Source organism: Acanthopagrus latus, chromosome 4 (assembly GCF_904848185.1).
Source record: "Acanthopagrus latus isolate v.2019 chromosome 4, fAcaLat1.1, whole genome shotgun sequence".
NCBI lineage: Eukaryota > Metazoa > Chordata > Actinopteri > Spariformes > Sparidae > Acanthopagrus > Acanthopagrus latus.
The window spans coordinates 26555660-26583565 of NC_051042.1; the positions used below are offsets into that span (position 1 = coordinate 26555660).

Sequence of the window (27906 nt, forward strand, 5' to 3'; positions counted from 1 at the left end):
GTATAGCAGTAATGGTGCTGTGTGAAGGGCAAGCAGATCAAGGTGACTGAGCGGACTGAGGGAGCGTGCTGCGTCGCTAAGTGCTACCGCTAACCGCTAACGGCTTTCCCAGATGGCGGTGTGTGTGTGTATGTGTGTAAGGGAGAGACAGAGAGAGAGAGAGAGAGAGTGAGCGAGAGAGAGAGAGAGCGAGAGAGAGAGAGAGCGAGAGAGAGAAGGAGCGAGGGAGAGGGTGAAAGAAGATGAGCGGTTGAAAAGATGCGTGCGTGACTGTATAAGAGATCAAGTGTGTAAGCATGTATATGTGTATGTCAGCATGCTTGCACAAATGACAGCAGTTTTGTGTTTTGCAGACTATCTACTAACTGATCAGCCTTACTTCACACAGACTGAGATGTCAACTGACATTCAGTGTTTGGCTCAGGGTGCCTCAGTTCTCCTAAAAGTTGAACATATCTCTTAGAATAATGCTTAACACAATTCAAATCTGTTGCTTCATACTTCATTTGGATATTAGGCTTTTCAATATTCCTCCTATGTCTCTAACAGCTTGATTTAGCTGCAATATCCAACATACACCCAGAACTATTCTATCAATAAATCCCTTCTGAAACAAATTTACACCAGCCGTAACTAATCCACACTGTTTTTGGCCAAGAAAACATGAAGATAGCAGGCTAACACTTTTTAAGAGTTTACATGTTTCAGAAAGTTTCATAAAAGCATCTATGCATTATTCTCTGAGCTACTGTTTCTATTTACTGATGAATTAGGCACCATAAAACACAGGCGTGGAGTTTGATCACGTCTTCACAAACACTCACACAACCACATGTATTGTTTATTGTCACACACACACAGAGTGACACACATCACAGGTAAAGCTAAAAAGATACACCAAGATAGTAGCCATCCATCCATTCGCACACACACCCACATCCACCCACTCACACACACACACACACACACACACACACACACACACACACACACACACACACACACACACACACACACACACACACACACACACACACACTTTTCCCCCATCTCCCACACAAATAAACAACAGTATAAAAACGATGATGTAAAGCTTGGCTGATTTTACAGATCCCAAATGTTCCCGCTGACAACCCATCTCTTCTTCTGTCTGTCTGTCTCTTCCTTCTTTCCCCTCTCTGACCCCGTCCTTCCTCTTCTTCTCCATCTCTCTCTCTCATTTCCCTCTGTCTCTCTCCGTTACTCATGCTTTGTGTCTCAGTCTCTCTGCCCCCTTTTTCGCTCCCCCTCTTTCTCTCTCCAGTCTCCCTGCTAAATAAACAATGCAGAGAGTTGACCTTTTGGGTTAACAGGTTTTTATGCTAGCTCTACTCAGCACTCACACTGATTCAATTACCACCAAAGGTCCACTGAACCCCACGAATAACCAAAGAGCCCGTCTCCCTGTCTGACTATGTGCATATCTGCCGGCCTGTCTGCATGCCTCTCTCGTTCATTGGGGTTGGGATGTGTCGCTACCTGTTTGCCTAATTACACATTTTGCATCCTTTTGGCTTTCTAACTATCTGCTTGTCTGCCTTATTGTTTGATCCACATGTTTCTCTGTTCCAACAAAAGGCCTCTGAGAAATGCACAGAGATGTGGACAGACTGATCGCAGATAGAATTTCCTCAATTGTAAATAATTTTACCACAAAACACATTCCAGTCACCTTGATCTAACCCTCCGTCAACTACCCCAAAATAACCCCCGTTGTCACCCCTATTCCTCCCTCCCCCCATCCCCCTCTCCCTCTAAGTGTTGAGTGTTATTTAGGCTTTACTGGCGCGTGTAAAATTCTGCAATTTGAAGGGCTGTTAAGTTTTTCAATTGAAATTTTCATTTAAGATGCAGGTGATGCTTTTTTCCTTTTTTTTTTATTTTACTGACGCTTTACTGCTCTCTGGACAGGAGGGAACGAGTGTTGAGGGAATGCATAGCAACCCCTCTCTCTCTGGTTTCCCGACTCCTTATCTCTCTTTCCCCCCCGCTCTCCTTCTCCCTCAACTCCATCCCTCATCCTCCCTTTCCAAACTGCTCGTCTTCTCCCTCGTCTCCCTCTCACCCCCATGTTTTCTCTCCCCCCAGCCTCTACCACCTCTCCCTTCCCTCCTTCTTACTCCTCTCGCTCCATCCCTTCCTCCCTCCACACCTCCCACCCTTACTCCTCCTCTCTCCAGTAAAACACAGTAGCAGAAGGCTAAGACAGGAGTGCGGGGCCGCCAAGCCTTAAATCACATTTATAAGGATTTGGTTAGCATAGTAATAACACAATCAACTGACAAGGGCCAGGGAGAGGGGGAGGGAGGAAGGAGTGTATGTGTTTGTGCATGTGTGTATGCATGTGTACTGGTGGATACATACATGTTACGCCGCTTCTTGTGCATGTTTGTGTGTATGTGTGTGTCGGTAAGGGCCCGCATAGATTTAGGTCTGTACATCTGTGTGTATCCACGTGAAGAGAAGAGGAAGGGTATTATTTTTAGCCTTGTGCAGGGTCCTGTGTATGTGCATTTGTGTGCGTGTTTGTGGGCTTGTGTGTATGTGGGTGACTGGGCTTTTGAAGGTGATTCCAGGCTCCGAGGAGTCATAATGAGGACAAACGCTGAGCTTTACTGTAATCAAGATGCTTACGACATGGTGTCAAAACGTGACAAGCAATACGGTGAGAATTTACATTGCATTTCGTATCTTTACCTTTTCTGCAGATTATTTAATGTCATTGCTGCTTTAAGAGACATTGAATAAGGCAGCGACAAAGAGGATGATGCGCAACCAAGGTCATGAGCTTGATTTGTATCCATGGCATCACGAGTATATGAGATGTACATTAGCCTTTAAGTAACTCTGGCCATCACGCTACCTCATGTGTCAATCACTCAAAAAAGCCTTTCAGACACAGAGTATTTAGAGTGATTTAATTAATTCTTTGTAACCTTCTGATGTATCCATGTACTACAGAAATAAAATAAAAAAGTTCCTAAGGAACATGTGAAAATATAAAGTGAAAATATGTTGGTGTCTGAAATTATTCAAATCTGTGGAAACTGACTACTAAAGAAATTCTAAAAAAATACCATCATTCAATGTATTACTGCTGAGAAATTACAGTTTTCATACAGAGAATAGACATGGTTTGACAATGAAAGTGGCTACAAGGAACTTTCATTCTTTTGTTGATTCTGGACAAAAGTGATATGAACACCACTGCCTTCGGTTATAAAGAGCTGGCTAGCTCGTGCATTTGATTTGCCAGTGAGTGGGAAAACAACACAACATAATGTATCTTTTATGACTAAAACATGACAATGGTAAGAACAAAGTTAACTTTGTTTTAATAACATTTCGGTTCATATAACTGGGTCATGTGTAATTCACAGCTTACAGATTTGGTTGTTCGGTAATAGCAATTGTCCTTATAATAATAAGACAAAAGCAAGATATAGCTCATCAAATGTTGCAATACAACACGCACATGAGAGATTTTCAGGTGTATTATTATGGATGAAGATTATTTCTGAAAGAGAGCTCATCATTTTCTTTCTAACCCTGTTTCCCAAAATACCTCTGCACGTGTGGACAAGGCCAAAAATTACTATGAAGCGATACATCAAATCTGCTCTCTAATGGTCTTGTTTGCCTGTGTAGATCAAACATATGTGTCAATAACCAGTTTAAAACTCATTTTAATGGGTTTTTAAATCTAATAAATCAAAAAGCAACATCTTCATACAGATAAAGATTGTACAATAGTGTGCATAAAATACTCTACTAGTCTTGATATGCAAAATAACAATGGGATTATGTTGTATTACTTCAACATGTCCTTGGGACAGTTAACTGAATTGAATACTGGGAAATAAGGTGGAGTGTTATTTTATTAATGCGTTCACTCATTCATTAAATAACATGAATTCTTTGTGTTCTGTCATTATCTCTAACCTCATTTCTGTCACATTTTTCTCCTCCACTCTTCGTCTCTTTCACTTTCTGCATTAAGTTAAACACCTACACACACACACACACACACACACACACACACACACACACACACACACACACACACACACACACACACACACACACACACACACACACACACTAAGACTGCTTGGCTAAGATCATTTTGTCAAAATGGTGCTTTATTCATACTCTCTATAACCCTCTACAACACACATATATACACACATCTCATCTTTCTCTCTCCATTTCTCTCTCTCTCTCTCTCTCTCTCTCTCTCTCTCTCTCTCTCTCTCACACACCACACACACACACACACACACACACACACACACACACACACAGACTCTCTTAGATCACTTAGCTGGTGTGAACATGGGAGTAGACAGAGGAAAGGGAGCTGTCCAACACGGCTAGAGTTTATGTTCACAGGAGCCGTCTGTCTGTTCTGCAGCGGCAGGAATTCATAGGGACCAAATTACATTAAAAAGATGGATATAAAACTTTAATGGAATGATAAAAAGGAAAGGAGGAAGCTTGGGTCTCACTCTTTCTCTGTTCTGTCATTAGCCCTCTCTTTTCTTCCCTTCCTCCCTATTCCCTCAATTCCTCATTTTACCTTTTTCTTTCCGCTCCTTTTTCTTCCATTTCTTAATTTTTCCTCTTTTCTCTTTCTCTCTCTCCCTCTCTCCCTCTCTCTCTCTCTCTCTCTCTCTCTCTCGTAAATACTTAAGCGCTAGTCTGTCAAATAGAAAAGGTGAAACCCACTCTGAGCTCAAACACGACAAGACGAAAAGAGAGATACAGACGTGGACAAAGAGGTATGGAGAAAGAGAAAACAGTATGAAAAATGGTTGCAGAAAGACAGAGGGAGCAATTAAAAAAGAGAAGAAATGGATTAAACTAATGAAAAGTATATGTACTTACAAACATAAGCATGAAAGCCAGATGCAGGAAGTGAGCTCCAGTATGACAACAAAAATGACATCACTTTCTATCAACGAAATCATACCGAATGAAAGGTAAAAGTGCTTGCTAAGGTTGTCATTTTTTGAAGTGTGGGAGAGGAGATTAGGAGGGGAATGCAGCCTCCCCCGTCACTGCCAACATGAGGAGAGGATGGGTTTATGGTGACAAATTACACATCAATGTTCGTGAATCAAATCGTGCCTCACTTGGCTTTCTCCCATCATGTGTTGAAATCCCCTTCTTATTTAAAGCTTCCATACTTGTCATGTATTATGTTATGTTAAAATATTTTTTTATGCATGCCTTAAAATGGCTACACATTTCAACAATAGTATGTACTGTATGTCTTTGCAAGGATGTAAGACTCGATTGTCAGGTGTGATACTTAATGAGTGAAACACACACAAAAAGACAATCAGACAAAAAATAATTATTCTATATAAAGACTCATGAAGCAAATGTAGGTCGATAAAAGAAGCGGTTTGTACACCTGTAGTCGTTCTGCCACAGTGTTCGGCCTGTGTGTTTGTGCTTTCAGCGAAGACTCTGTCTGCCTGAAACTTCACGACTGTGTGTTACTCCTCGTGAGCTTGCGGAGGTGGTGTGATTGATAAGGAGGACAAGCAGGTGTGTGTGTATGACACATGTTCTCAGTGTGTGTGTGTGCGTGTGTGCATGAGGGGCCGGAGAGAGGTGGAGAGAGGAAAGGAGAGGGATGGAGGTTTGAATGATGGGGCACAGTGTGACCGAACGGACACATCTATTACAGTTCTCTCTCTCGCTCTCTCTCTCTCTCTCTCTCTCTCTCTCTCTCTCTCACACACACACACACACACACAGAGGTACTTCACACACACATTTTCACTCTCACATGAAAACCTATAAGTGTACACTTAACAAAAATACAGTACCTGGAAGAACTTTGGAAAAACAGAGCTCACTCTGAGTGTGTGTGTGTTTGTGTGTGTGTGTGCGCGCAAGCATGTGTGTGTTTGTGTGTGGCAGTAGAGGGAACCAAATTCTGAATGGGGATGAAAAGAGCACAGGGCCATAATCTAATGCATCCTAAATGTCTGCAATTGTGTGTGCGCGTGCATTAGTGTATGTGACGGTTCTTGTGTACACATACGTGTGCGTACATGCGCATGTATCCAGTGTATGCAAATCTCAGCTGCTTAATGATAATGTATGTGATAATAGCGTGGTACTAATTAATTTATAACTTTGCACTGAGGAGGCTGTTCCAGTGGCTAATATGATTCTATTACAGCAATTAGCCCACAATGACACTGGCTAGGTCACTCACACACAGACACACACCTTACAGTATGCAAATCTCACTCTGTCAGTGTTTTCACTCTGTCTCGCTTGCATCTATTTTTCTACCACCTTATTTTACAATGTTCTGTGTTTTTCTCTCTTCCAAACTGAACACCTCCATCAACAGCACGTACTGAATCCACCTTCATGACATAAAACCTGAGAGACTTTTAGAGAATTAAAGAAAACTGGGCAGGAGCTCTGTGTTCACACCGCAGGCCATATGTTTAATGTGTGAGGCCATTGTTTAGATCATCACCGAAAAACAGGAGATCTGACCGACTCCTTGAGTTTAACTTTGACTCAGCAGCACTGACGGCCAACTGACGGCAGAGGCCAACTAACAACCAGCTGCTGCCAGCCACCTGCCAGCCAGTCACTCGCAAAACTCTGCCGGACTGCTGACACAAGCACCCAGGCAGCACAATTCAGAAGGAAAAAAACGATGCCAACAGCCGCTGCCAACAGGTAGCCTATAGAACAGCAGTGTTTATCTGACCCAACAACAAGTTTCTTTATGATCATCGATGGAGTCATTCATGTCTTTTTTATGGATATTTATCTGTGGCTTTTCTCTTTTGCTCTTTGCATTGTCAGTGTGTAAATGCATGCATCTGTGAGTAACAAGTATGTTAAATTTTATGTGCGTACCAGTGTGTATAAATACTTGTACTTACTGTCCTCTGCGGTGAGAAGGGTTGCCCAGGGGCCGACTGTCTGCCCATGTGTATGTGAAACCACCACTCTGAACGCGTACTGTGTGTACGGCGTCAGGCCGTCTACGTAGTAGGAGAAGGTGTCCGTCGCGTTCTCAACAAGCCTAGGAGTTATTGGACACACACATAAGTACAGTTACTGAAACACATTTCAATTACAATTTGCTGTGCTGTATATGTAAAATGAGGAACTCGTCACCACCAAAATTACTTTTTTGAAGCCAAAATCTTCATTGTAGTTGCAGAGCTCAATGCACCCTGTCTAAAGTGGGTGCAGAAGCTCAACCACATGCTTAGGATGTAAATGATGGCTTCTTAAATCAGTTGGGATTGTGTGGCTTCAAGAGACTTGAATTACATTAGTTTAATCAGCTTTCTTAAATTAAGAAAGCCATTAACTTCTACCTTAACCTAAATCTTGTCTCTTTTGACACCATGTCCTGTTTTACTCTATAATGCATGATCACAGATATTCAGCACTGGACAGCTCCCCTGAGAGTGTTTTCTGCATCAGCAGTTTGTGTGGTCAGCTGATGTCTAATGTCTACATGCTACATAGTGATGACCACAGTTAGAATCACACTTGCTCACCAGACATTTTAATTGCATGTTCTTGTTACACCGCATTTAAAGACACATTAGACCTGTACTTTTTGCAGATAACCTGATTATACATTTTAAGCACATTTACCCCCCTCCAGGTCAAATTGTGTAGAAATGTTGGTCTGAGGTCGAGGAGAAAATTAAGGCGACAGAGCTCTAAACAACCAAACAACCAAAGTAGTTTTTTAGTGTTCAGTTAGAAAATGTTACCTGGTTGGAACCGTTACAAACTAAACATTTTGTGTGATCATGGGTAGCCTACATTTCAGCTCTCTGCAACAGGAAAAATTAAATGTGTCTCCCAAGATGTTTTTCACAATTCAAGGGAACAATATGCTGTTAAATCTAATATCAACTGCAATGTTAAGAAAGTGTCAAGAGAGTTTAATATGGTCACTAAACAGGGACTGTCTTGGCAATATATGCAGTATCTTCACAGGTTTTGATCATATCCCCATGTCATACCTGATCCCGTATCATACAATCATACAAAGGAATCTGGGACAAAGTAAAAGAATATTGTCATAAATGAGGGACCGTTGACCATTTAGCATCAGATGGATAGAAGGGATGAATGAATGAATAAATCAGGGAACAATGAGATTTCCATAGGAGAGGAGGAGGAGGGCATGGCTGTCTGATATATAATACATGTAGCTAGTCATTTATTTATTACCACAGAATGAGAGCCTCCTCTTCTTGGATTAAATTGCAATTTGTTGTCAGGAAGCATGTAATGAATACATATCAGATGCACACCCTCTCTCTCTTTTTATTCTATCACATTTTCTCTACCTCTCTCTCTCGCTCTGCACTGCTCTTTGATTTTTTTTTGTCTTTTTGACTCTACCCCCCGTCTCTCCAGCTCATTTCCTCTCTGTGTTTCTGATGGTCTGTCATATTGATGTGACATATTCAGCTGTGCTGTATAATGTAACCCCTTTATATGTATATGTGTATGCATATGTGTGTGTACACATTTTTTAGGTGCATATATATGTGACATGTATCTGAGAGCGGTGTGTGTTTCTGTCAATGTCTTATTGCTGTTTATCATCACAAGTCTCTGTCACCCACACCACTTGTGCCATAGGATGACTGTGTGCAAACTTGTTTATCTACTGTGGCTGAACATTTCAAGTGCTCTCTCACCTTATCACTGGCCTCTGCGGGGATGTCCTCATTTGCAGGCTGTAACGGAGGGGGCCCGGTGCGTTGGAATGAGCAGGGGCGGACCAGGATACATTCAGACTGGCACTAGTTGCGTGGGCCAACATAGGAGGTGACAACCCATCTGGGGCTATGAAGAGAAGAGGGAGAAGATGCTGAGAACAGGAGCTGAAGGAAGGGTAGAGGTGAAGGAAAACAAACAAGAGGCCAAAAAAGAAACAAACAGATTATAAAAGATATGACTAATTGAATCTAATTGATCAGTGGTATTTTAAAAGAATGACACCTGCCCTCCATCTGGGAATGACTCTGCTTTGAGCAAGACAAAAAGAGATGATTGAGGAAAGAGGAGACAGAGGTGAAGAGAGAGAAGATAGAGAAAAACATAACAGCAAAAGAAAAATATTCCTTGTAAAGGAGGTTCAGTGTGCCACAAAGAGCTGCCAGATTTACTGATAGACAACCACTACAACATCTCTCTTTCACACCCACATTCATACACACAGCGTTATGACCCTGATCTCTCAACAGTGCCCCTCTCTCCAAGCTGAGCATGATAGCATAGTGCCAGTGTTTTGAAAATCAGTAAAAACATCTTGATTCGGTATGATGGCCGTGCTCTTAACGGACATGGAGAAGATGTGACGAAAGACAGAGTAAGAGTGAGATAAGGACAACAAATAGAAGGAGAAAATGAGAGTGACTGTAGTGTTGACTATGTGAAATAAGAGCAGGCCCTTCGATGTATAAAGTGACCCTTCAATCAAACACACCGCTCTCTTTCCACTACAACACGACTGATTGCTGAAGACATCTTATCCTAAAGGCTGGCTGCACACACACACATAAACACAGTCACATGCACACACACCCACAGCATGTGAAAAAAGCTTCAAAATGCTCTTGGTTCAGAATAATATTAGCAGTGGTTCACCAACATTTATCTTCAATCTAATCAACATTTTTTGTTAGTACATAAACAGAGATTCACACTTTAAAAGGTTTTTGTTAAAGGTCGACCTGCGTCTATTTGAAGTTTGTCACCACCCTTGTGTCCAAACTGTCTCACCTTCTTTCTCTCTCCGTTCTCTCACTTTTTGCAAGAGACAACAGCTAAAGAGTGACTGACTGACTTATTTCTTATCAATCTGTTTGAAAGAGGAATAGTTTGGACAACTGAAAATGGAGAAAACAAAAAACAAAAACACTGAAAAGATAAATGAATAATAAAGGAATGTTAAAGCAAGGTTAACCTTTAAGCGTTGCCAACATTCAGTACTGATACTGATATCAAGACCTTTGTGCTGTGAGGCACCACTGCTTACCACTGCTGCAAGCATAATCAATGTTAATTTCTCTTTAAATTTTGTATAACTTACGATGTTCCTTTTATATATATATATATATATATTTCTACAAGAAAAATTATTGAATACATTATTGAATAAAAAAAAAACCGAATCCATAATTTCATTGTAATTAATAAAACAATTTCAACACTGACCCCCAGTTTGTACTTTTAAATAAAGAAGATCCTCATGTAGATCAGCAAACTGGTCATTCCCTCAGAGTGCGTGTGCACGCGCACACACACAAAACACATACATCACAAAGACACACACTGTTGGTGAGCCTGTGTCTCTTTCATGGTGTGTTAGCAGGTACAATATCAGAGGTGTCACTAATCGTTTTAAACTATGCACTTTTATGTTCACTTCTCTCTCTCTGCTCTCCTCCTCCTCGGCTCTTCTGTCTCTTGCTCCACGATCTCCTCTCTGTTCTTTCATAGAACAAGGACGCATCAAGACAGTTTGCCTTAAAGAAGTCTAAAGAGATGCCAGAGGCACAGAGGTAGAAAGAGAGATAGAAAGAGAGGAAACGTCTGGTATTTAAAATTTATACTTTCTTATGCCTTTGTTTTGAACTTGAACAGTAGAACTTTCCGAAGTCGATCTTTTGTTGTTCTCTGACTGAGACATGGGTGTGGTGTGTGCATGTGTTGGTTATTCAACAATTGTGTTACCGTTAGATAAAGTAGACAAATGCGTGTCTTGTCTTTGTGTGTGTGTTGCTGCCTGGTTACCATTATCACCACACTGCTCTGATCAGCTATGACATTTATCAGTATTCACAATCAGCCTCCATTCTACTGTTACAAACACACACACACAACACACAAACACAGTGTAAATCAGAAATATGTGTTCAGACCATTAACTAAAGTCAATGATATGTGTGTGTGTCCATGTTTGTCACAGCTACTAATTGAATAATTGTTTTCCTTTTTTTCTTTTTGCATAGCAAGCTATTAAAATGAGCTTTTCCAGTTCATAGGAGCAGCAATTAAAGTCAGAGTAATGAAATAAAATGTTACAATGCTCCTTGGCCTTGGGTTTAAAGTGAGAAACGAAAACTACAGTTATAGTCACTTAAATCAGAACAGACACAATTTAGTGTCACAGAGGAGACCATAACCATACCGGCATACTCAGTTATTCTCTAAGGAAAGTCAGCTCCCATCACTAGCGATACAGCTCTAATGCTTTAGTCATTCAGTGACACATCAGCAAGAGTGTTTCTTTGCGAGTGTTATCACAGAGGGCTGTATCCTGCCGGTTGTTTCCATGCTGTATTTCTTTGCTGGCCTTCTGTCCAATTGTGGCGCAGGACTGTCAACACATTATGCGAATAAATGCTTGTTTTCAGCCACTACTGCTACGCGATTGTTAGACGTCAGTCGTTGATCAAGATGAGCAGTAGGCAGCGGCAATTCTCTCGTCGTAAAACACATTTTACTCTTGCAGAAGGAGAGAGTGCAAAAAAAACAAACAAAAAAGATGTGAATAAAAGGTATCAGATGAAACTCAAATGATGAAAAACAAGGCTGAAAACATGATGGAAATGTTATGACATATCTGTTTGTTTCATGCATTAATGTGAGGAAGGTTACATGAGATCTCTGAGGAGAAATAAGAGACTGTTTAAAACCAGAGAAGCAGCTTCTCCTTGTATTAATAATTCTTCTGGAAGAAGGCAAAGCCCACATCACGCAAATATAAAACTTTCTTGCAAAAATTGAGAACCTTTTTTTTTCAAATCATGCTGTTTCTGTCAACCATTTCTAATGCAACACTTCAAATTCACAGTGTTTGCAATGCTGTTTCAACCCCAGTTCACAGCTCAAAAACATTCATATTACAGTAACGCTTTAGCACATAATCTATCAACATTCACAGATTCACCTTCAATATTTTTTATTATAAGCTCTTTGTGATCTGGCAAGGCCACTGATCAACTAGCTTGAGAAAGATGTCTTGTCATATCGGATGTACATTATACATTTGCCATTTTGTCTAGGGTTGTTTTTACCTGCCGGGGACGTAGTAACATCCAGTGGCAAACTCTCAACACAGCCCTGTGTGTTACAAGCTCTGATCCAGACTCTGTAGTCGGTGTAAGGCTGGAGGTCAGTCACAGACAACCAGCTGCCTGCTGCTGTACTTCCATCCAATACACCATCTCCATCTAAGAGAAGGAGAGACGCACAAAGAGACATGTAAGGTCTTAGGCCAAGCTTTGTGTATGTACTGTATCTAGTGAGGAGGAAGATGGTAATGTCTTGCAAAGACTGCTTTTATGAGACATTTATTTATTAGAGTCATCAGTGTGATCGCAGAAAAGAGATTCATAAAAGATACGTAGAACAACTGAGGGAAAACAGAGGGGAATAAGTGAGAGTTCAAGAGAGAAGAATACTGACAGAGATTAAATGAGAGTGATGAAAAAAGAGAGGTCTCCACACTGAGGTTATGCAAGGATAGTCAAAGATAAAGGATCAGAAAATTACACCATGTAAGCCTATCCAATATATTTAGATCCACATGCACACGCAGACACACACACACACACACACACACACACACACACACACACACACACACACACACACACACAAACGTATATCAGTTCTGTGTGAGCTGATGAAGGCAATGTGTATCAAAGAAACAAGAGGTTGTGGGTAACTAGAGCGAAACACCATCTCTCTTTCTTCCACACCTCCTCTATCCTTCTCTCTACTCATTTTAATCTGTCTGTTCCTCTGTGAGCTGCAGATCAAAGTCCCTGACTCTTTCAGTGTGCGTGTGTGTGTGTGTGTGTGTGTTAGACAGAAAGATAGAGAGCACTTGGTGAATATGTGTTAGTTAAAGGATGTGTGTGTGTTCTGTTCCTGTTCTCATCTTGTTCAATTTTCTTCTTTGCCCTTTTCTTTTCCATGTCCAGTTCTCCTTTTCCATTTTGTTGATATCAACCGCTGTTTTGTTGTTCTTCATATCTTATTTGTTTTACCTGCAATCTTTCCTTATACATAGATGGAAATATGAGCTTCTCATCTCCCCCTTTCTCTGCATATTCTTGTTTACCACTACGTGTCTTTGTTCTTGCTTCCATCTTGCTGCATTTTGCTCTGGACTCCTATATGATCTCCTCTCTTTAGTCAATGGCTATATGAAAAAAAAATCTTGTCTTTTCCACGCTCGGGTTTGATTACTTCTTCTTACACTCTCCCATTTCATGCCTGACTTTCAGTTTAAGTTGGCATCATTGATGAGGAGTGTGTTGAGTTTTTGTCTTGAGGGAGTGAAGCAGTGGTCGAGTGAGTAAGTGAGTGAGTGACAATGGTGAGAACAAATGGAAATAAAAATGATATTTTTCTATCTTGGTGGTTTTGCAAACTTCATACTGGCCGCTGTTTGCCTTTCTGCTCTGCCTGTGTGACCTGAAGCTCTGTATGACAGGCTGAGAGCAGAGGAAAGAAATGGAGACTTGGTCACTACATTTTAAGAGTCCTGACCCCACACCTTGCGCTCTGCTTTTTGCAGGCTAGATGTCTAGAACCATCCCAAACACAGCATAATAGTAAGAAAATAAGAACATACAGGCATAGTGAAGGGTCTCTGAACAAGTGGGTCATAAGTGAAGACTGAAAAAAGATGATTTTTTTGGGCTGGACAATATAACCTTAAAACACCTTTTCGTGATGCTTTGACAGCCATTTCAGTCTGTTAAATTTACAACAACCTATAATTTCTGCTACTGGTTTTTAATGGACTGGTGAAAAAGAGCATCCTTTGCTAGTGCTTTGACAGCACTGATCTAGCAAAAATGAGACCTATATGGGAGTAGCCTCTACTTTCCGGTTCTAGTCTTTCGTGCCCTCTTCCCCTTCAGGACAGCCTGACCTGAGAGAATTAGAGTCTAGCAACAAGCCAAAATGTCAAGACACGCCTTTTTGGCAAAATCTTTGAGGTTTGAGTAACGATCTGGTCAACAGCCATGTTTATAATGTACAGCCTCACAGAAAATGAAGCCAAGGCTGGATAGTAACATTTGTCACTATGCTATACTATGTGCTGCTATGTGTGTGTACGTTCAGTTTTCATGATCAGTAATAGGAGAGAGAGAGACAGAGAAGGACTGTATGTGTTACCTTTGCTTTTGTAGTACAATGTGTAGCTGAGGTTCCCATTTGGTCTAGGTGGGGCTGTCCAGCGAGCTCTGAGTGATCGAGAGCTCTGATTGGTCAGTTCCAGCAGTATAGGGCCTTCTGGCGCCATCTCTAATGTACGTATCTCCACCTAATGTGACGAAAATATCGAAAATCACACTTTTTGCACAGAAGAACAAAAACACTACCATGTGTGCATACAATTCATGCACAGTATTTTACTCTTTTGCTGTAATTCTACTCACACTCATCCATCCAACTGCTATGATTTTGAGAAAAAAAAATATAATAAAAACCTTCCCCAACTGATAACGGTCACAGATGTAGTTCACTGACTGGATTAATTGAGGCATTAAATATAATACATACAACACCAGTTTTTAGCTGAAAATGAACTGCACGACACATCTGGCCTCCAGTTTTCTACATGCTTTATTTTATCTTTTCTTTCTCTCTCTCTTGACACATACCCCTCAATCCACTCACTCGTTCTTCTGTCCACCATTACCCTGCTCTCCTCTTCTTCTGTCTCATTTCCTCCTGTCTCACTCTCCTGTTATTCTCTCCTCTGCTGCCCTTCACATACTCACTTTCCACCTCATCTCTCACTTTGCTCTGACCATTTACTCCATCCTCATCATTTCACTCTTTTATCCCTAAACTCCCTCCTTTCTTCTTCTTTTCCCAGCCATCCTGTCACCTCCTCTTCTTCTCCTGTTCATCCTGTTCTTACCCCTCCCTTTCCCACCTTCCTCTCCTCCTGTTCTGCTGCGTCAGCTGTTTCTCCTGGTGTTTGACTAAACATGGCGTCTGTATTGGAAAAATGCCCCCAAATATGGCCTGTCGTCAGAGACATCATTGAGCGTGGAGTGGCATTTCCTACCAAATGTCACTGTCGCCACGCCAACCCTCGTTATTGAGCCGAGAGAATCGATCACCTTTATGATGGCCGGTGACACAACCGCACACACAGACACACACATGCACACACAACCCACATAGACTTAGTAATTGTAGGTTCTGTTGTTTTAACTGTTTTGTTTGGTCAGCTGATGTGAGTTGTTGCAGACAACAGAAAATATAATTAAGGTTTTGCACCATTGCTGCTCTAATAAAGAAGTGTTGGGAAGGTCTAGATAAAAATGTGGTATATTGCAGCAGTGTTTTAAGCAGTGTTTTATGTGTTTCAGTAGCAGCAACTACAGTTCCTGTGGAATAAACACTGTGTTATAACAGCCAGAGGAGTAAGCACAGAAGTAAACAAAACACAATTTTGTCAGAAATTTCAAGGACAAACATTTTTAATATTACCAACACTGCAACACCACTAAGGTCTTCTGAAGATCTCAAAAAGGATCCTTCAGTTTATTGTTTTACCTCATAAATGAATTAATGTGTTTACTAGTCAGTAATTCACTGACCATTGGTCCCTTGCCACAGCCCCGTGCTGTGCAGGCCTGCAGCCTGAGTATGTGTCGGCTCCATGGAGAGAGTCCCTCCACAACAAAGAACCTCTGGAGGGAACTGGAGTTTAAAATGAGAACTCCATCTAGCCACAGGCCATAGCTGGTTATAATGCCTGTGAAAAGAACACATTTGATTGTGACACGCATGAAGAAGAAAAATAAGAAAGAGGTGAGCATGATGTTACTGTATATGAGTATCTCAGCACTTAATTGTCATTACATTTAAACATAACCAATCATTCCCTTGCCTGAACCATCCCTGTCCAGACGCAAACACACCTAAGCTCTGATTCTAATGCTAAACTATAAAAACTTATTATTATATATATATTATATATATTTCTGTATATTTAGTTCTACAAAACAAGACATTTCCAGACGACCGAAGAATATTACATGTTTTAAATGCATTAATTGAAACAAATTTCTCTGTTTTTTGATATGAAAGGTTGTTTTCACATTTTGACATACATTTTAGAATTTGTTTGCCAAGATGTCCACATATTTCTTTCCTGATGCTGGTCACTAAAACATTGTGCGGCTGTGTCCAGACTATGAGGAATAAAACCACAGAGTGAGCTTTGCTATGTTGGGATGCAGTCTGGGTCACTGGATTACAATGCAAATGAAAACTGATTTAGGGGCACCAGTACTACCAGTCAGTGTGTCCTAGTGTGATCCAATGATGGAAACAGCACTGAAACGACAAATGTAACCATAGGCATTATGAGGATAAAGGCCCTCAGAAGGACAGCTGTACGAGAGCGAACACGCATACACACACAAATGTGGGTGCAAATAGGTGAACGCACACACAGACACGCACACAATAATTACATTACATTACATCCACCTAATAAAAAAATGAAACAGTACGGTGCCAAATGTGCTTTTCCTTAATAAAAATGCATACAGGGGGCTCAAAAGATCAGTGCTAAGAAGTAAGAGTCTATTCTGCTTTAATCATGTGTGGGTTTTATTATTGCTCAATACAGATATACACACCTATCAGGGAAATGAAGACACAAAAACCCCACGGACGCCAACTACATCTGGGAAGCCCTTAATGTGGCCAATCACATGCGTCTGAGAGTGTGTGTGTGTGTGTGTGTGTGTGTGTGTGTGTGTGTGTGTGTGAGTGTGTGTGTGTATGAGTGCGGACCTCTCCGTGTGTGCTTGTGTGTGTGAATAAGCCCGTATCAGTATAGGTTGTAATAAAGACAGGTTGGGAAATGAAGCAGCGAATGCATAACAGGCTTATTTCCCCTCTTTGTCTGCGTGTTGCCCCGACCTAATCCCCGAGAGGATTATCCCCCACAAATCCCTGTGGAATTGGGGAGAAGGGGAGGAGAGAGAGACACAGAATCTCACTTCTCTGGAAGCCATCACCATCATCATCGTCATTGTTGCCGTCCATTTATGAAACAAAAAAGAGTAAATGAAAAAAAGAAATTATAAAAAAAAAAATAAGGCTCTGAGCTCTTCTCCCCTTTTAAGCAAAAAATTAAAGCTTTTTAAGCACGAGATAATCGGGTAATCATGATTAAGTGTCTCCTTGTTATGAATTTCTGTCATCAGATGAGAAAAGCTTTAAGTAATTTATCCTGGCTAATATGCACACACATCACAGGGTTTATGGTGCGAAATGTACTCATGTGGCATTAAGCGTAAAACACACACGATTCACATTACACACACACGCATTATAGAATTACACATACTTTAATGAGCATGGCAGTAACATTTGATAATATGTGGCAGTGCATTGTACGTTAGAGACTGTGAAATGTGGAGATAAACCCTCTGATGGTTTAACTCACCCAATTCATTTGGTTTCATAAGACGTGCGTTGATAAGTTAGTCCTTGAAAATTCATGTTATGTGTTATAGATATAAAAAAACTCAGTATTTTCAGTATATCATATGATGAACTTTAGTATGACATCTGATTGCTTGAGTATGTGCCAAGCAATGATTTCATATCATTTTGTTTCATTTCCTAAAATGTTTTTTATTACAGACACTGAAGTGATGACAGGAAATGAGGGAGACAGGGATGCAACAGTGGTCCACGACCTGACTTGAACTGGAAACGTTGCAGTTCATGTTGGACCTGGAGATATGGGGGTGGCCCAAGTTTCAATATGTTACTTCGGCTTTGATTTAATATATATTTTGTCCAGCTCTGTGGTTTCATTTTCATTTCACATTGTTGATGGGGTTGGTGACATATATATATATCATTAGGTAAAAAAAAAACAAAAAAAAAAAAACGGGGGATTCTGATGTGAGAGCAAGACGTGGCCCAGAGCAGCAGTTGCTTATTACCATTTGAGACTACAGACATCTGCAATATTTTACAACAACACATGTTAATGTAGTATCAGATCGAATTAGACTGATTGATGATGCATCACTCCTTGCTCCTTCACACTGAAACACTATATTGTGTAGTTTAACACTGAAAACATTTTAATTCAGGCATTCTTATTCCAAAACTGTACTTTGCAGTTCTGTCGCCAACTTTGAATTTCTCTCCTCTAGGACATCTGCCCAGAGAAAATAGTTATGCACAATTAACTTTTTTTGTTTTAATCTAGACGGTTCCCAACCAGAAACTGGATTTTAAAAATTCCCATCGACTATACATGAAATACATCTTGGTCCAGCTCTGTGCAATGGATTTTAATTGGCTGTAAGTAAATTAGATGATGGCAAGAACAGAGAGCAGCGAGAGGGAAAGGCAGTCACTGTGAGTCTGTGTGCTTCCAGCCTGCAGTTCTCTGTTCAGTCAAAAGGGAGCACTTTTCATCCACTTAAAGGAGCTTGGTAAAGCACTGCCCTCTCGCTCTCCGTTAGTCTGTCTCAAATTGTAGGTTCTCTCCCCCGTCTTTGTCTCTTTCCCCTTTCTCTCCGAGTCCTTTTTCATTTCCCTTGCTTTTTTCCTTCTCTTTAACTGTTTTATCTCTATCTTTTGCGCACTCATCTGAATTCCTTTGCACAGTGCAAAATGTTCTCCAGTTTCATCGTTCCTTGGGATACCTGTGCAACGGCCTTCGAATCTGAGATAAACTAGGTTATGGAAGATACTGACACCCTCTATTCAGATCCACAGTTCAACTCATGTCACATGCTGTTATCCTCAAAATGTTTCTCTTCTTCTACATGCTTTATCTCACTAGTTTCCAATAAAATACAATTATTAAAAAAAAAAAAACACTGTCATATGGATCATCAAGAACTTGTGTTTGTGTGCATATACAAATGTGACATTATTCAAAATGTCACTGTTGATAATTGTTTTGTTATGTCATTAGGATTTGTCTAGCTATGTATCTCTCTGTGTTTCCTCTCACCATTTGGAGTGTCAGGAGGTGTCCAGCTGACGTTGAGTGCATGCGGGGACAAAGGGGTGACCAGCGGTGCAGGAACACTCTCAGGGGTGCTCTCCTCAGTTTGCACCTGGCTGGGAGGGCTTAAGGTACATCCACCTCCTGTGCAGGCCTTGCCATGAACACACACACGCACACGCACACGCACACACACACACCAAGTCATTAATCTGTGGATGAATGTGAAGACGCAAATTAAAGAAGATGAGAGAGTAAGGGACTCACAGCGAGAGTGACGGTGTAAGATGTTCCGGGGGTTAGGTTTCGGAGTGTGTGGTCTTCAAAAAGTTCTGTGCTGTTATAGGCTAACACAGGCTCTGCACCGTCATGTGACAGGAAGATGGAGTAGAACTCCAAAGCGCCATTGACCTGCGAGGGACGTGACCACCTGAAGAGGGAGAGAACAAACAGAATGCATTCACTATAATACTGCACTTATATTCACATTTCAAGGACCAGAGAATTACTTTTAATATCCCATTTTCTAAGATTTTTTTTTTATAGACATCTTCTATAGATTTCAGAGGAAAACATTTTACTTTTTTAATCCAATATATTTACTATAGAGCTGCAGTGTATTTTAAACAAAATTAAAAACCCTCTTCGCTGAGCTCTACTGTTATTATTATCTCTTATTATTGCAGCAATATTACATTGGCATGTACCTATCATCTAATTTATTTATTAGAATTGGTAATTCAAAATAACTTTTTGAACACAGACACATACTGTTAAAAATAGTGTATATGAAGATGTTACCGGGATGGTAGAACTTCGGTAAATACTCCCTGGCGGTGCTATTGTTCCGTTTGTGTTTGTGTGAGCGTGTGTGTTTTGAAAGTGTGCCTCCCTCATTGTGTTTCCACCTGACAGTGGATGGAAACACAATGCAGACAGCTGAGGTTTCTTACTCATGACACACACACTTATACTGTACACGCAGTTTCTTTTGTAAGACAGAAGTGTCTCCTTTTCTATATTTAGAACAGGAAGGTCATCCCCACCAGAGAGAGAGAGAGAGAGAGAGAGAGAGAGAGAGGGAGGAGACAAGAGACAGTCTTTATAGAAATAGAAACATGTCGATTATCCATTAAAAATGTGAAAGGGAGTGAAATATGGTTAGCTTCAGATAATTGTAAGAAAGAGTTTTTGGCTGCTTTATTAATACTGAACTTCTTTTAAGTTTTCAAACATTTTTACACGGAGCTTGATGTGATTTGTGGCTGCTGACATTGTAGAAGAGATGTTCAAGCAATGATTAAAACATTTTTTTCACATGATAAAATCAGGGGTTGTCTACTTCAGTTCATCCTAACCTGAAACAAGCAATGGTGCACCAGTGACTTACATGTGTGTGTTTTTTTTTTTTTTATAAAAAAAAGAGCATACTTCATACGAAAGTATCAGCTACAATTGTTCAGACTAACACAGCAACCAAGTAATTCCTACATGAAGAAACATTCAACATTTTTTTTTTTTATAAATAGTTCTGCAATTCCTACAAATCCCTGAGAGGAACACAGCCCTCCTGGCATGGCAGCAGAGGGAGGCCATTTTAAAAAGTGATGGATTCTCTTCTTGGTTCCTCCCATTAAAAGCCAGTTTTTGAATGACTGATGAGTGTGTGTTAGCACACAATTAGCCACTGAGGCTAATCTATCACATTTATTATAAGATTTATATGCTGTCGATTGGCAGTGTGATGTATGTCCACTTTTGAAAAACTAAATCAAAGGGGAGTTGTAATAATCTGTATCATAATTCACTGCGGTAATGGTTTTAGAAAACCACTGGTTTTAAAAGTGTTTTTTTTTTTATAAATTAGTGTGAAACAGACTTGTGCTTTCTCAGCACGAAAATGAACTAAATTGAAAACCGTGCACCTAACATGCGGCAGGTTCAATTTCTGCATCACAATCTATGTCAGTCTGTGTTTTGTAATTTCCCTCTCTCCCATCTTTTCTGCTGTTCGCTACTTTGCACAGTCAACAAAATGTCATGGTGTCAATCAAATAATAACTTAAAGTAATGAAGATGAGAAAGTAAACAAATAGGACTGTCTTTGTTAAGTTTAGGTATCATGCACTAACTTAATCCTCATCATGTGTCCTATCAGATTTTCTGTTTTTGATGTCTGACAGTGTGAGTATTTTTTGCAGCTTGTGCGTGTGAATGTTACAGTGTAAGGTGAGGTCAGGGAATAAAACTGCTGATATTGTTACGTTGGCATCTTGCAGCCTCCCTAAACCTTTCACACAGCCTCTCACCCTCATCCTCTCCCTTATGCACACTCATTTTAAAACTTTTTTTTTCTTACATTCGCCTTCCTTCCGTTAAAACTCACAAATTATCTTCCTCTCTTTGATCTTTCTCTTCACATTTTTTTCACAGTTGTCTCTCTGTTTTTTCTCAGCTTTTCTCACAGACACAATAGAGGAGTATTGACCAAGTATGATCCCTCAACCTCAGCCTATTACTAATGTGCTAACAAGGCAATACACAGGCTTCCCACACCTGGTGAATATGTAGCTGAATAAGGCTCAGGCTATGATACATATCCCTGTTCTGCAGACAGCAGTATTCTTCTGGATGATGTATTACACTTAGGTGATTTGTTTATCACGCCATCAGCTGTCAATAGACCACAGATAAAAACAGTGTGCTTGTATATATGATACATTTTCTTTTGATTTCAAAGAGAAAAATGTGTTGTATGTGGTCAGAACCACTAATAATAATAATAATAATAATAATAATAATAATAATAATAATAATAATAATAATAATAATAATAATAATAATAATAATAATATTTTGTGGTTCCATAGAAACATGGCTGCTTCTGGGTAAAAACAAATTATAACAGAGGTACCACCCTTTCCTCTGAGGACAGATCGAGGCCCTTTAACATCCACTCAGTCCTGATTTCAGGTGAACAAGAAGAGATCAGTAGCCTGTGCGCATTTTCTGAATCATTTATGTGGCTCTATTAATTGAACAAATATAAAAAAGGAAAAGTCCTCATGAATGAAACAGTTAAATGCCGCTTTGTCAGTAAGCCACTCGTACAATACATTCGGGCACATTTGGTCATGTGTCAAAGCATTACAAAGATCATCAAATCTTAACCACTCACACTCATCAATGTGTGCTTTCAGCTCCATCAGCTCACTCACCCTTAATTTATTATTTAAGTGCTTGACAATATGCCTGTGTTTATGCGTGTGTGTTTGTATGAGTGGCACTGCGCCCTGCTGCGGTGAGTCCCACTGTAAGTGACAGTCAGGACACTAATGGCTTTCACGCGGATTGACTTTTACACATACTCACACAAGCACACAAACCAGAAACAATCGCACATGAAGATGATGGAAAATTGCAGAGATCTATCATCCTCAGTCCCTTTCCCTCTAAAAGGTCAAAGGTCAAGTGCAGACGAGTATTCTGCATGGTAAACACAACTGCAGAAGGTCACTGACTCTGCCTCGCCCTCCTTCTTTCTCTCCTCTTTTCATTTTACACATAAAAAAGACAAGTGAAAAGCTAGAATAAATCTCGAAATACTGTTATTCTCACACTGTCCTTTTAGGTGATTGTCAAACAGTGAACACTTATTTTCACTCATTTTTGTGAGTAAAAGCTTTGCTAAAAACAAACATTGATACACATGCAAAATTCCAGAAAAACAATCAATTGAATGGCGTTAGTAAACTTAGTTGTGTGTGAGTGTGTGTGTGCGTGTGTGTGTGTGTGTGTGTTTGTGCACACTTACTCCACCAGAACAGACCGCGAGTCAAGCAGAGTGAGAGTCGGTGCTTGTAGAGGCCCAGGAGGAAGCTGGGAGGTCAGCATAGTAACTTGTGAACTGTTGGTGCAGCCCACTGAAGTGCATGCACTCAGTACAAGAACGTGAGTGGAATATACACCAAGACCTGGAAAACACACACACACACACAACCACAAACATACAGCAGGATACAGAGAAATAAGTGTATGCACATTTGTTTAATACCCGATACACAGTCCACATAATGAAACAAAACCTTGAATTACATCATGAAGGTTTCTCTCACGACTTGTTATTGTGAGGGGACTTAACCCTCTTTAACCCCCGACCCCTGAAAAATTCCTCTGTGTACCCCCTCTCTCCCTTTAGCTCTGTTATAATCGTTGTTTCTCTTTCAGTCTCTATCTCTGCCTCAAAACTATTCTCCATCTGTCTCACTGTTGCAATCTCGCCCTCTGTAACACGATCTATTCTTGCTCATACTGTATAATTACTACGTCCATAATCCCTCCAATCACTGTGAACATCAGACACTCGGCATTATTAACCCAGCATGGATGATATGTGCTCTCATGCATTCATTAACTTACAAAGACACACACACACATACGGTGTTGGGCAGTGTGATGTTTTGCCAAGCGAATGTGTGTGTGTGTGTGTGTGTGTGTGTGTGTGTGTCTATGTGTGTGTAAAATCAAAATGAGTGATAATCTATTCTGCTCATATAAAATGCCATATAGGATGAGTCTCCTGTGTATGTGAGTGTATGTACATCACTGCATACTGTATGTGCGCACATGTTTCAAAGACAGTGTGTCTCAGTGTGTGTGTGTGCGTGCATGTGTGTGTGTTTGTGTGTGTCTATTTGTGTCCTGGTGCAGCACTCTAGTCTCAGCGGTGTGACATGTGTTTCGTACCTTCTTTAAGTCTCTTTAGTGAAAGCTTTGAAAGCAAAGCGTGTGTGTATGCATGTGCACTAACGTTTAGTGTTCTTTGTTTCTCCGCTTCATTTCTGTGTGTGTGTGTGCGTGTGTATTTAGCGTTCTTTTTCAAAGTGCTATTCCCTCGGTAAGGACTGAGATGCTCTTTCCTCTTTCAAATGCTAATCCCCCACTCCATTTTGCTTTTCTTCACTCTTCCCCTTCTCTTTACACCGAGGCCCCATCGCTCCAGTCACAGCTACGCTGCAACACACATACACACAAACACACACATACACACTCTCCTCCTTACCAGTGATGTTGTGTTGTCTGTCTTTCCCCCTGTAGACCACTTGGTTGTTGTGATAAAGGAGGTACTCTGTAATGCCTCCATTGGGCCTATCATTGGAACAAAAAAAGTTAAATGAGGGTAATATTACTATGTTATATTTAATATACACTTTTTTACCAAGTTTTTCCTTACTTGAATCGAGGGTCTAAGGACAGAGGATGTCGTTCACTGTACAGATTGTAAAGCCCATTGAGGCAATGTAATTGCGATTTTGGGCTATATAAATTAAAATTTTATTTGAATTTGATTTGAACATAGCAATGACCAACAAAAAAAGTGTTTTGGATATGAGAAGGGAGATGAGTAGGTGACACATTGTGCATTGTGTTATTACTTTGCTGGAGGTTCCCAGGTAACATAAAGAGCTGAGGGGGATGAGACTGCAGCTGGAGGAGAGACAACATCTGGAGCTGAAAATGAGGGAAAATAAAAATATTTCTTTTGAAGTAGTATATTACGACAAACATACTGTTTCGCAAAAGCAAATGAAAGCAAGTGATATATCACGTTATACTTTTTGTTTAATCTATCTCTAAACATATAGAATGATCTATATATTGAATCTGGAACAATTCCATTACTGCTACTATGTGGTGGTGTGGCTCTGAACTATATAATATTACTGTGTTAAACAGATTTAAAATGCTCTACATATCAAGAAAAACTTCATGAAACTAGATAAAACATAGTTTTAGATTACTGTTCAAAACACTGCAGTGACTGGAGATGGAAAAAAGACAATTTTCTCTTCCCCGACCTGTTGAAGAAGTGAAAAAAAAATGTCCCTGAGCTCACGGAGAACTGTGTAAAATGTGTCTATATGAGGTTTTGTGCGTTTGAAAAATGGACTTTGACAAAGCAGAGTTATAAATAAGTTCTGTCTCCCGTCTCTGTAACATGGTTCAGTGTTTTAACTCCGTGCTCAGTGAGAATCAATACAGTAATCTGTTTTTTTCTTTTACTTCAGATTGATTTTTGCTGTCTCTGCACTGACCCCTGCCGTCACATTATCTCCCCAACAAGGCCAGTTAGTCCAACACAGATTAATGTAGCGACTAACATATGAAGAGAAATCTCTCTTTTCCTCTTCTGCTTTCCTCTTCCTCCTAGTATACATGTCATCTTACCTCCATGACCTCCCACATAAGAAAAATGTGGCTCTGTACTATCTGCCTTTCACTCAGTTTCAATGTGCTACATTCTTTTGACATTTTGTGTCTTGCCCTATCCAGCCATCTTACTTCTCCTTCTCCCGTCCCAGCTGCTGTTTATTTCATGCAGACTTGTCTTCCCTTCTTTCTCCCCCCTTTCTTCTTCTCTCTTCTTGAGCACTAAAAGTCTCCATCACTGAGCAGACAGGATAAAGTTCCTGGGTGTGTTTAAAAGTGTGTCTGCGTGTGTCCAGATGCAGAAAGTCATAAATCAAGGTTACTGGTGAGGGACAGAGAAATACAGGAGTCCCGTTCACAGCTGCATACATGTGTAAATATGTGTGCTTCTGCCTTACAGCCTTACCTTCCTCGGGGGTTCTGAGGCTTGATCTCATATCATTATCATCACCATTGTCATTATGAAGACTCTCAGTGCAGCCGACAGGACTACAGGCACTTACAGTGATAATGTATCGAGTGGATGGAGTGAGACCTGGCAGCACACCTGGAGGGGAGGAGGGGAGAGGGTGTGAAGTAGAGAGCATAGAAAAGTTAAAAAAGACTAACTCTGGAAGATACTCACTTAATTTTGCCATCTCAGACTGCTGAAGCCTCATATTAACTTCAGCTGGATCATATAAATCATTCTTGTAACGTTCATATAGGCTTACAAGTACAATCTTAAGATGAAGTTTAAAAAGTGTGAACCTATCCTTTAATGCTCATTTGTGCCAACACTGCATCGTGTGGCTAAATGCCTTTTACTGTCTCCTTCTAGTGCGAACCCGTTGTCACTGAAGTATGTATCAGCATTCTTCTGCAATTTAAATGCTTTCCTTGTTCCTATGTGCCTCTGTTGCTAAGCAAACTTTCTGCACTTGGCAAACAACGAGAGTCTGTTCTAATTGTAAAGCTTCAGTCGTCTCTCTCTGATGTTTTTTGTCCTAGCCGTCTCTGCCCTTTCCACTCCTCTCCGTATTTTCTAAGTCATTCTTTTACATCCCCTCACATCTCTTCCACCCCCTCCAACTCTCCTCACCCTCTGTGTCCAGTCACCCTGTACTTGTCTCTCTTTTTTTTTCTCTCTCTCTCCCTTCTCTTCCTTTCTCCCTCTCTCTCTCTCTCTCTCTCTGTTACCCATGTCTTTTAATTCAATTAGGGGCCAGGGCCCCACTCCGCTGCCATTACACCCTCATTTGCTTTCTGTGTTTTTTAGCCGTTGGTGTAATTCTGCAGTCAGGTGTCGAGGCCATCATAAATTAACAAGAAGCCTTATCACGGTGGACTTAATGTCTGGCAGAAGGAGAGGGAGGGAATGGGCAGCGGCGAGAGAGACACAGAGAAAGACGGAGACAGAGAGCTCATCTTCATATTTGCCTGGAGACATGGCAGAGTGGATGAGAGGAGGGACGAATAGCAGCAGCGGACGCGGACATCATCATCATCATAAAAGATGAAGCGAGGGAAGATCGGAAAGTGAGCAACAGAAAGAGAGAGAGAAGAAAGGAGCTATGCCAGGGTATGACATCATCGGGGTAGTCCTGAGTGTCTTGTTCCAAATGGAGACAGTCTCCTGAAGCTGGGGACTTGCCAAGGAGACATTAACAGGGTTGCCTGGGACAGTGTGTGTGTATGTGTGTTTGTATGAGAGACACGAGTAAAGTGAGTGAAAAAGGCAGTGTGAATGTGTTTTCGCCAAGGGCCAAAATGTCCTCACAGGTCTCACGAGACGATGGCCGGGAACAAGCTATAGTAAGTTAAACAGTGCTACAATTTAAGTTCAGTTTATCACAAATCATCAATGTTTCGCATGATGCTACCTGTGGTGTTTGTCTGGATCCTACTGAACAAAATCTATCTCAGCTGAAGGTATATGTCCAATTCATGTCCTATCAAATCTTTACCTGTGAAATTTCCATTAGCCAGGTACACGGCTTTGACAGGTGGTACATCTGGCTGGTCTCTACTGTAGGCCATCAGCTCATATCTGTCAATCAGGCCTCTGATGTCGCCAGTGGGCGGCAACCAGCTCACCTTGGCACTGAAGCCGTCCAAGCTCTGCACTGAGGTGGGAGGTGGTACAGACCTTGGTACTGGAGAGAGAGAAGGAGGCAAAATGAGCTAAGAATAAGGAGAAAAAAACTGTGTGGATTAATTAGAAATCACCAAGAAATTACATCAGGAAAGACATGCTAAAAAAAAAATATTAAAAAAGATAAAAGGAAAGTATAGAAGAAAAAAAGGAAAACAACAGTTCAGGAGCACATGAGGTTAAAGAAAAAGCATCCCCCATCTCTCTGTGTTTTAATAGGCCCAGTAAATCATACCTCACCATTAGCATAAATAGTATTTATGAGAGTAGTAACTTTTTCAGCACTGATTTAATACAGCCAGCCATTCATTCTGGGCTATATTTCACAGCAATCAGCCTCCCTCCTTCTCCATAGCACTCCCCTTCTTTCTCTCTTCGACACCCTCAGTAGATCAGGATGGTCCGGCTCCTTTCCACCCTCCCTCCCTTCCTCTCTGTCTATCTTACTGCCTTGCAAACACCT

General features: G+C 40.7%; 1 protein-coding gene across 1 annotated transcript in view; it reads right to left on the minus strand.

Moving 5' to 3' along the window:
• The window catches only part of ush2a (Usher syndrome 2A (autosomal recessive, mild)), a 186788-nt gene that overhangs the window by 82459 nt on the left and 76423 nt on the right, over positions 1 to 27906 (minus strand). The window contains exons 36-47 of the mRNA XM_037096057.1: positions 27256 to 27444; positions 25716 to 25856; positions 24535 to 24610; positions 24162 to 24247; positions 22914 to 23073; positions 19367 to 19529; positions 19106 to 19253; positions 15705 to 15862; positions 14266 to 14413; positions 12147 to 12302; positions 8760 to 8907; positions 6966 to 7108 (exon numbers count right to left, since the gene is read on the minus strand). Of these exons, the coding sequence (XP_036951952.1) occupies positions 6966 to 7108; positions 8760 to 8907; positions 12147 to 12302; positions 14266 to 14413; positions 15705 to 15862; positions 19106 to 19253; positions 19367 to 19529; positions 22914 to 23073; positions 24162 to 24247; positions 24535 to 24610; positions 25716 to 25856; positions 27256 to 27444 (1716 nt within the window). The remainder of the gene's footprint in view (positions 1 to 6965; positions 7109 to 8759; positions 8908 to 12146; positions 12303 to 14265; positions 14414 to 15704; positions 15863 to 19105; positions 19254 to 19366; positions 19530 to 22913; positions 23074 to 24161; positions 24248 to 24534; positions 24611 to 25715; positions 25857 to 27255; positions 27445 to 27906) is intronic.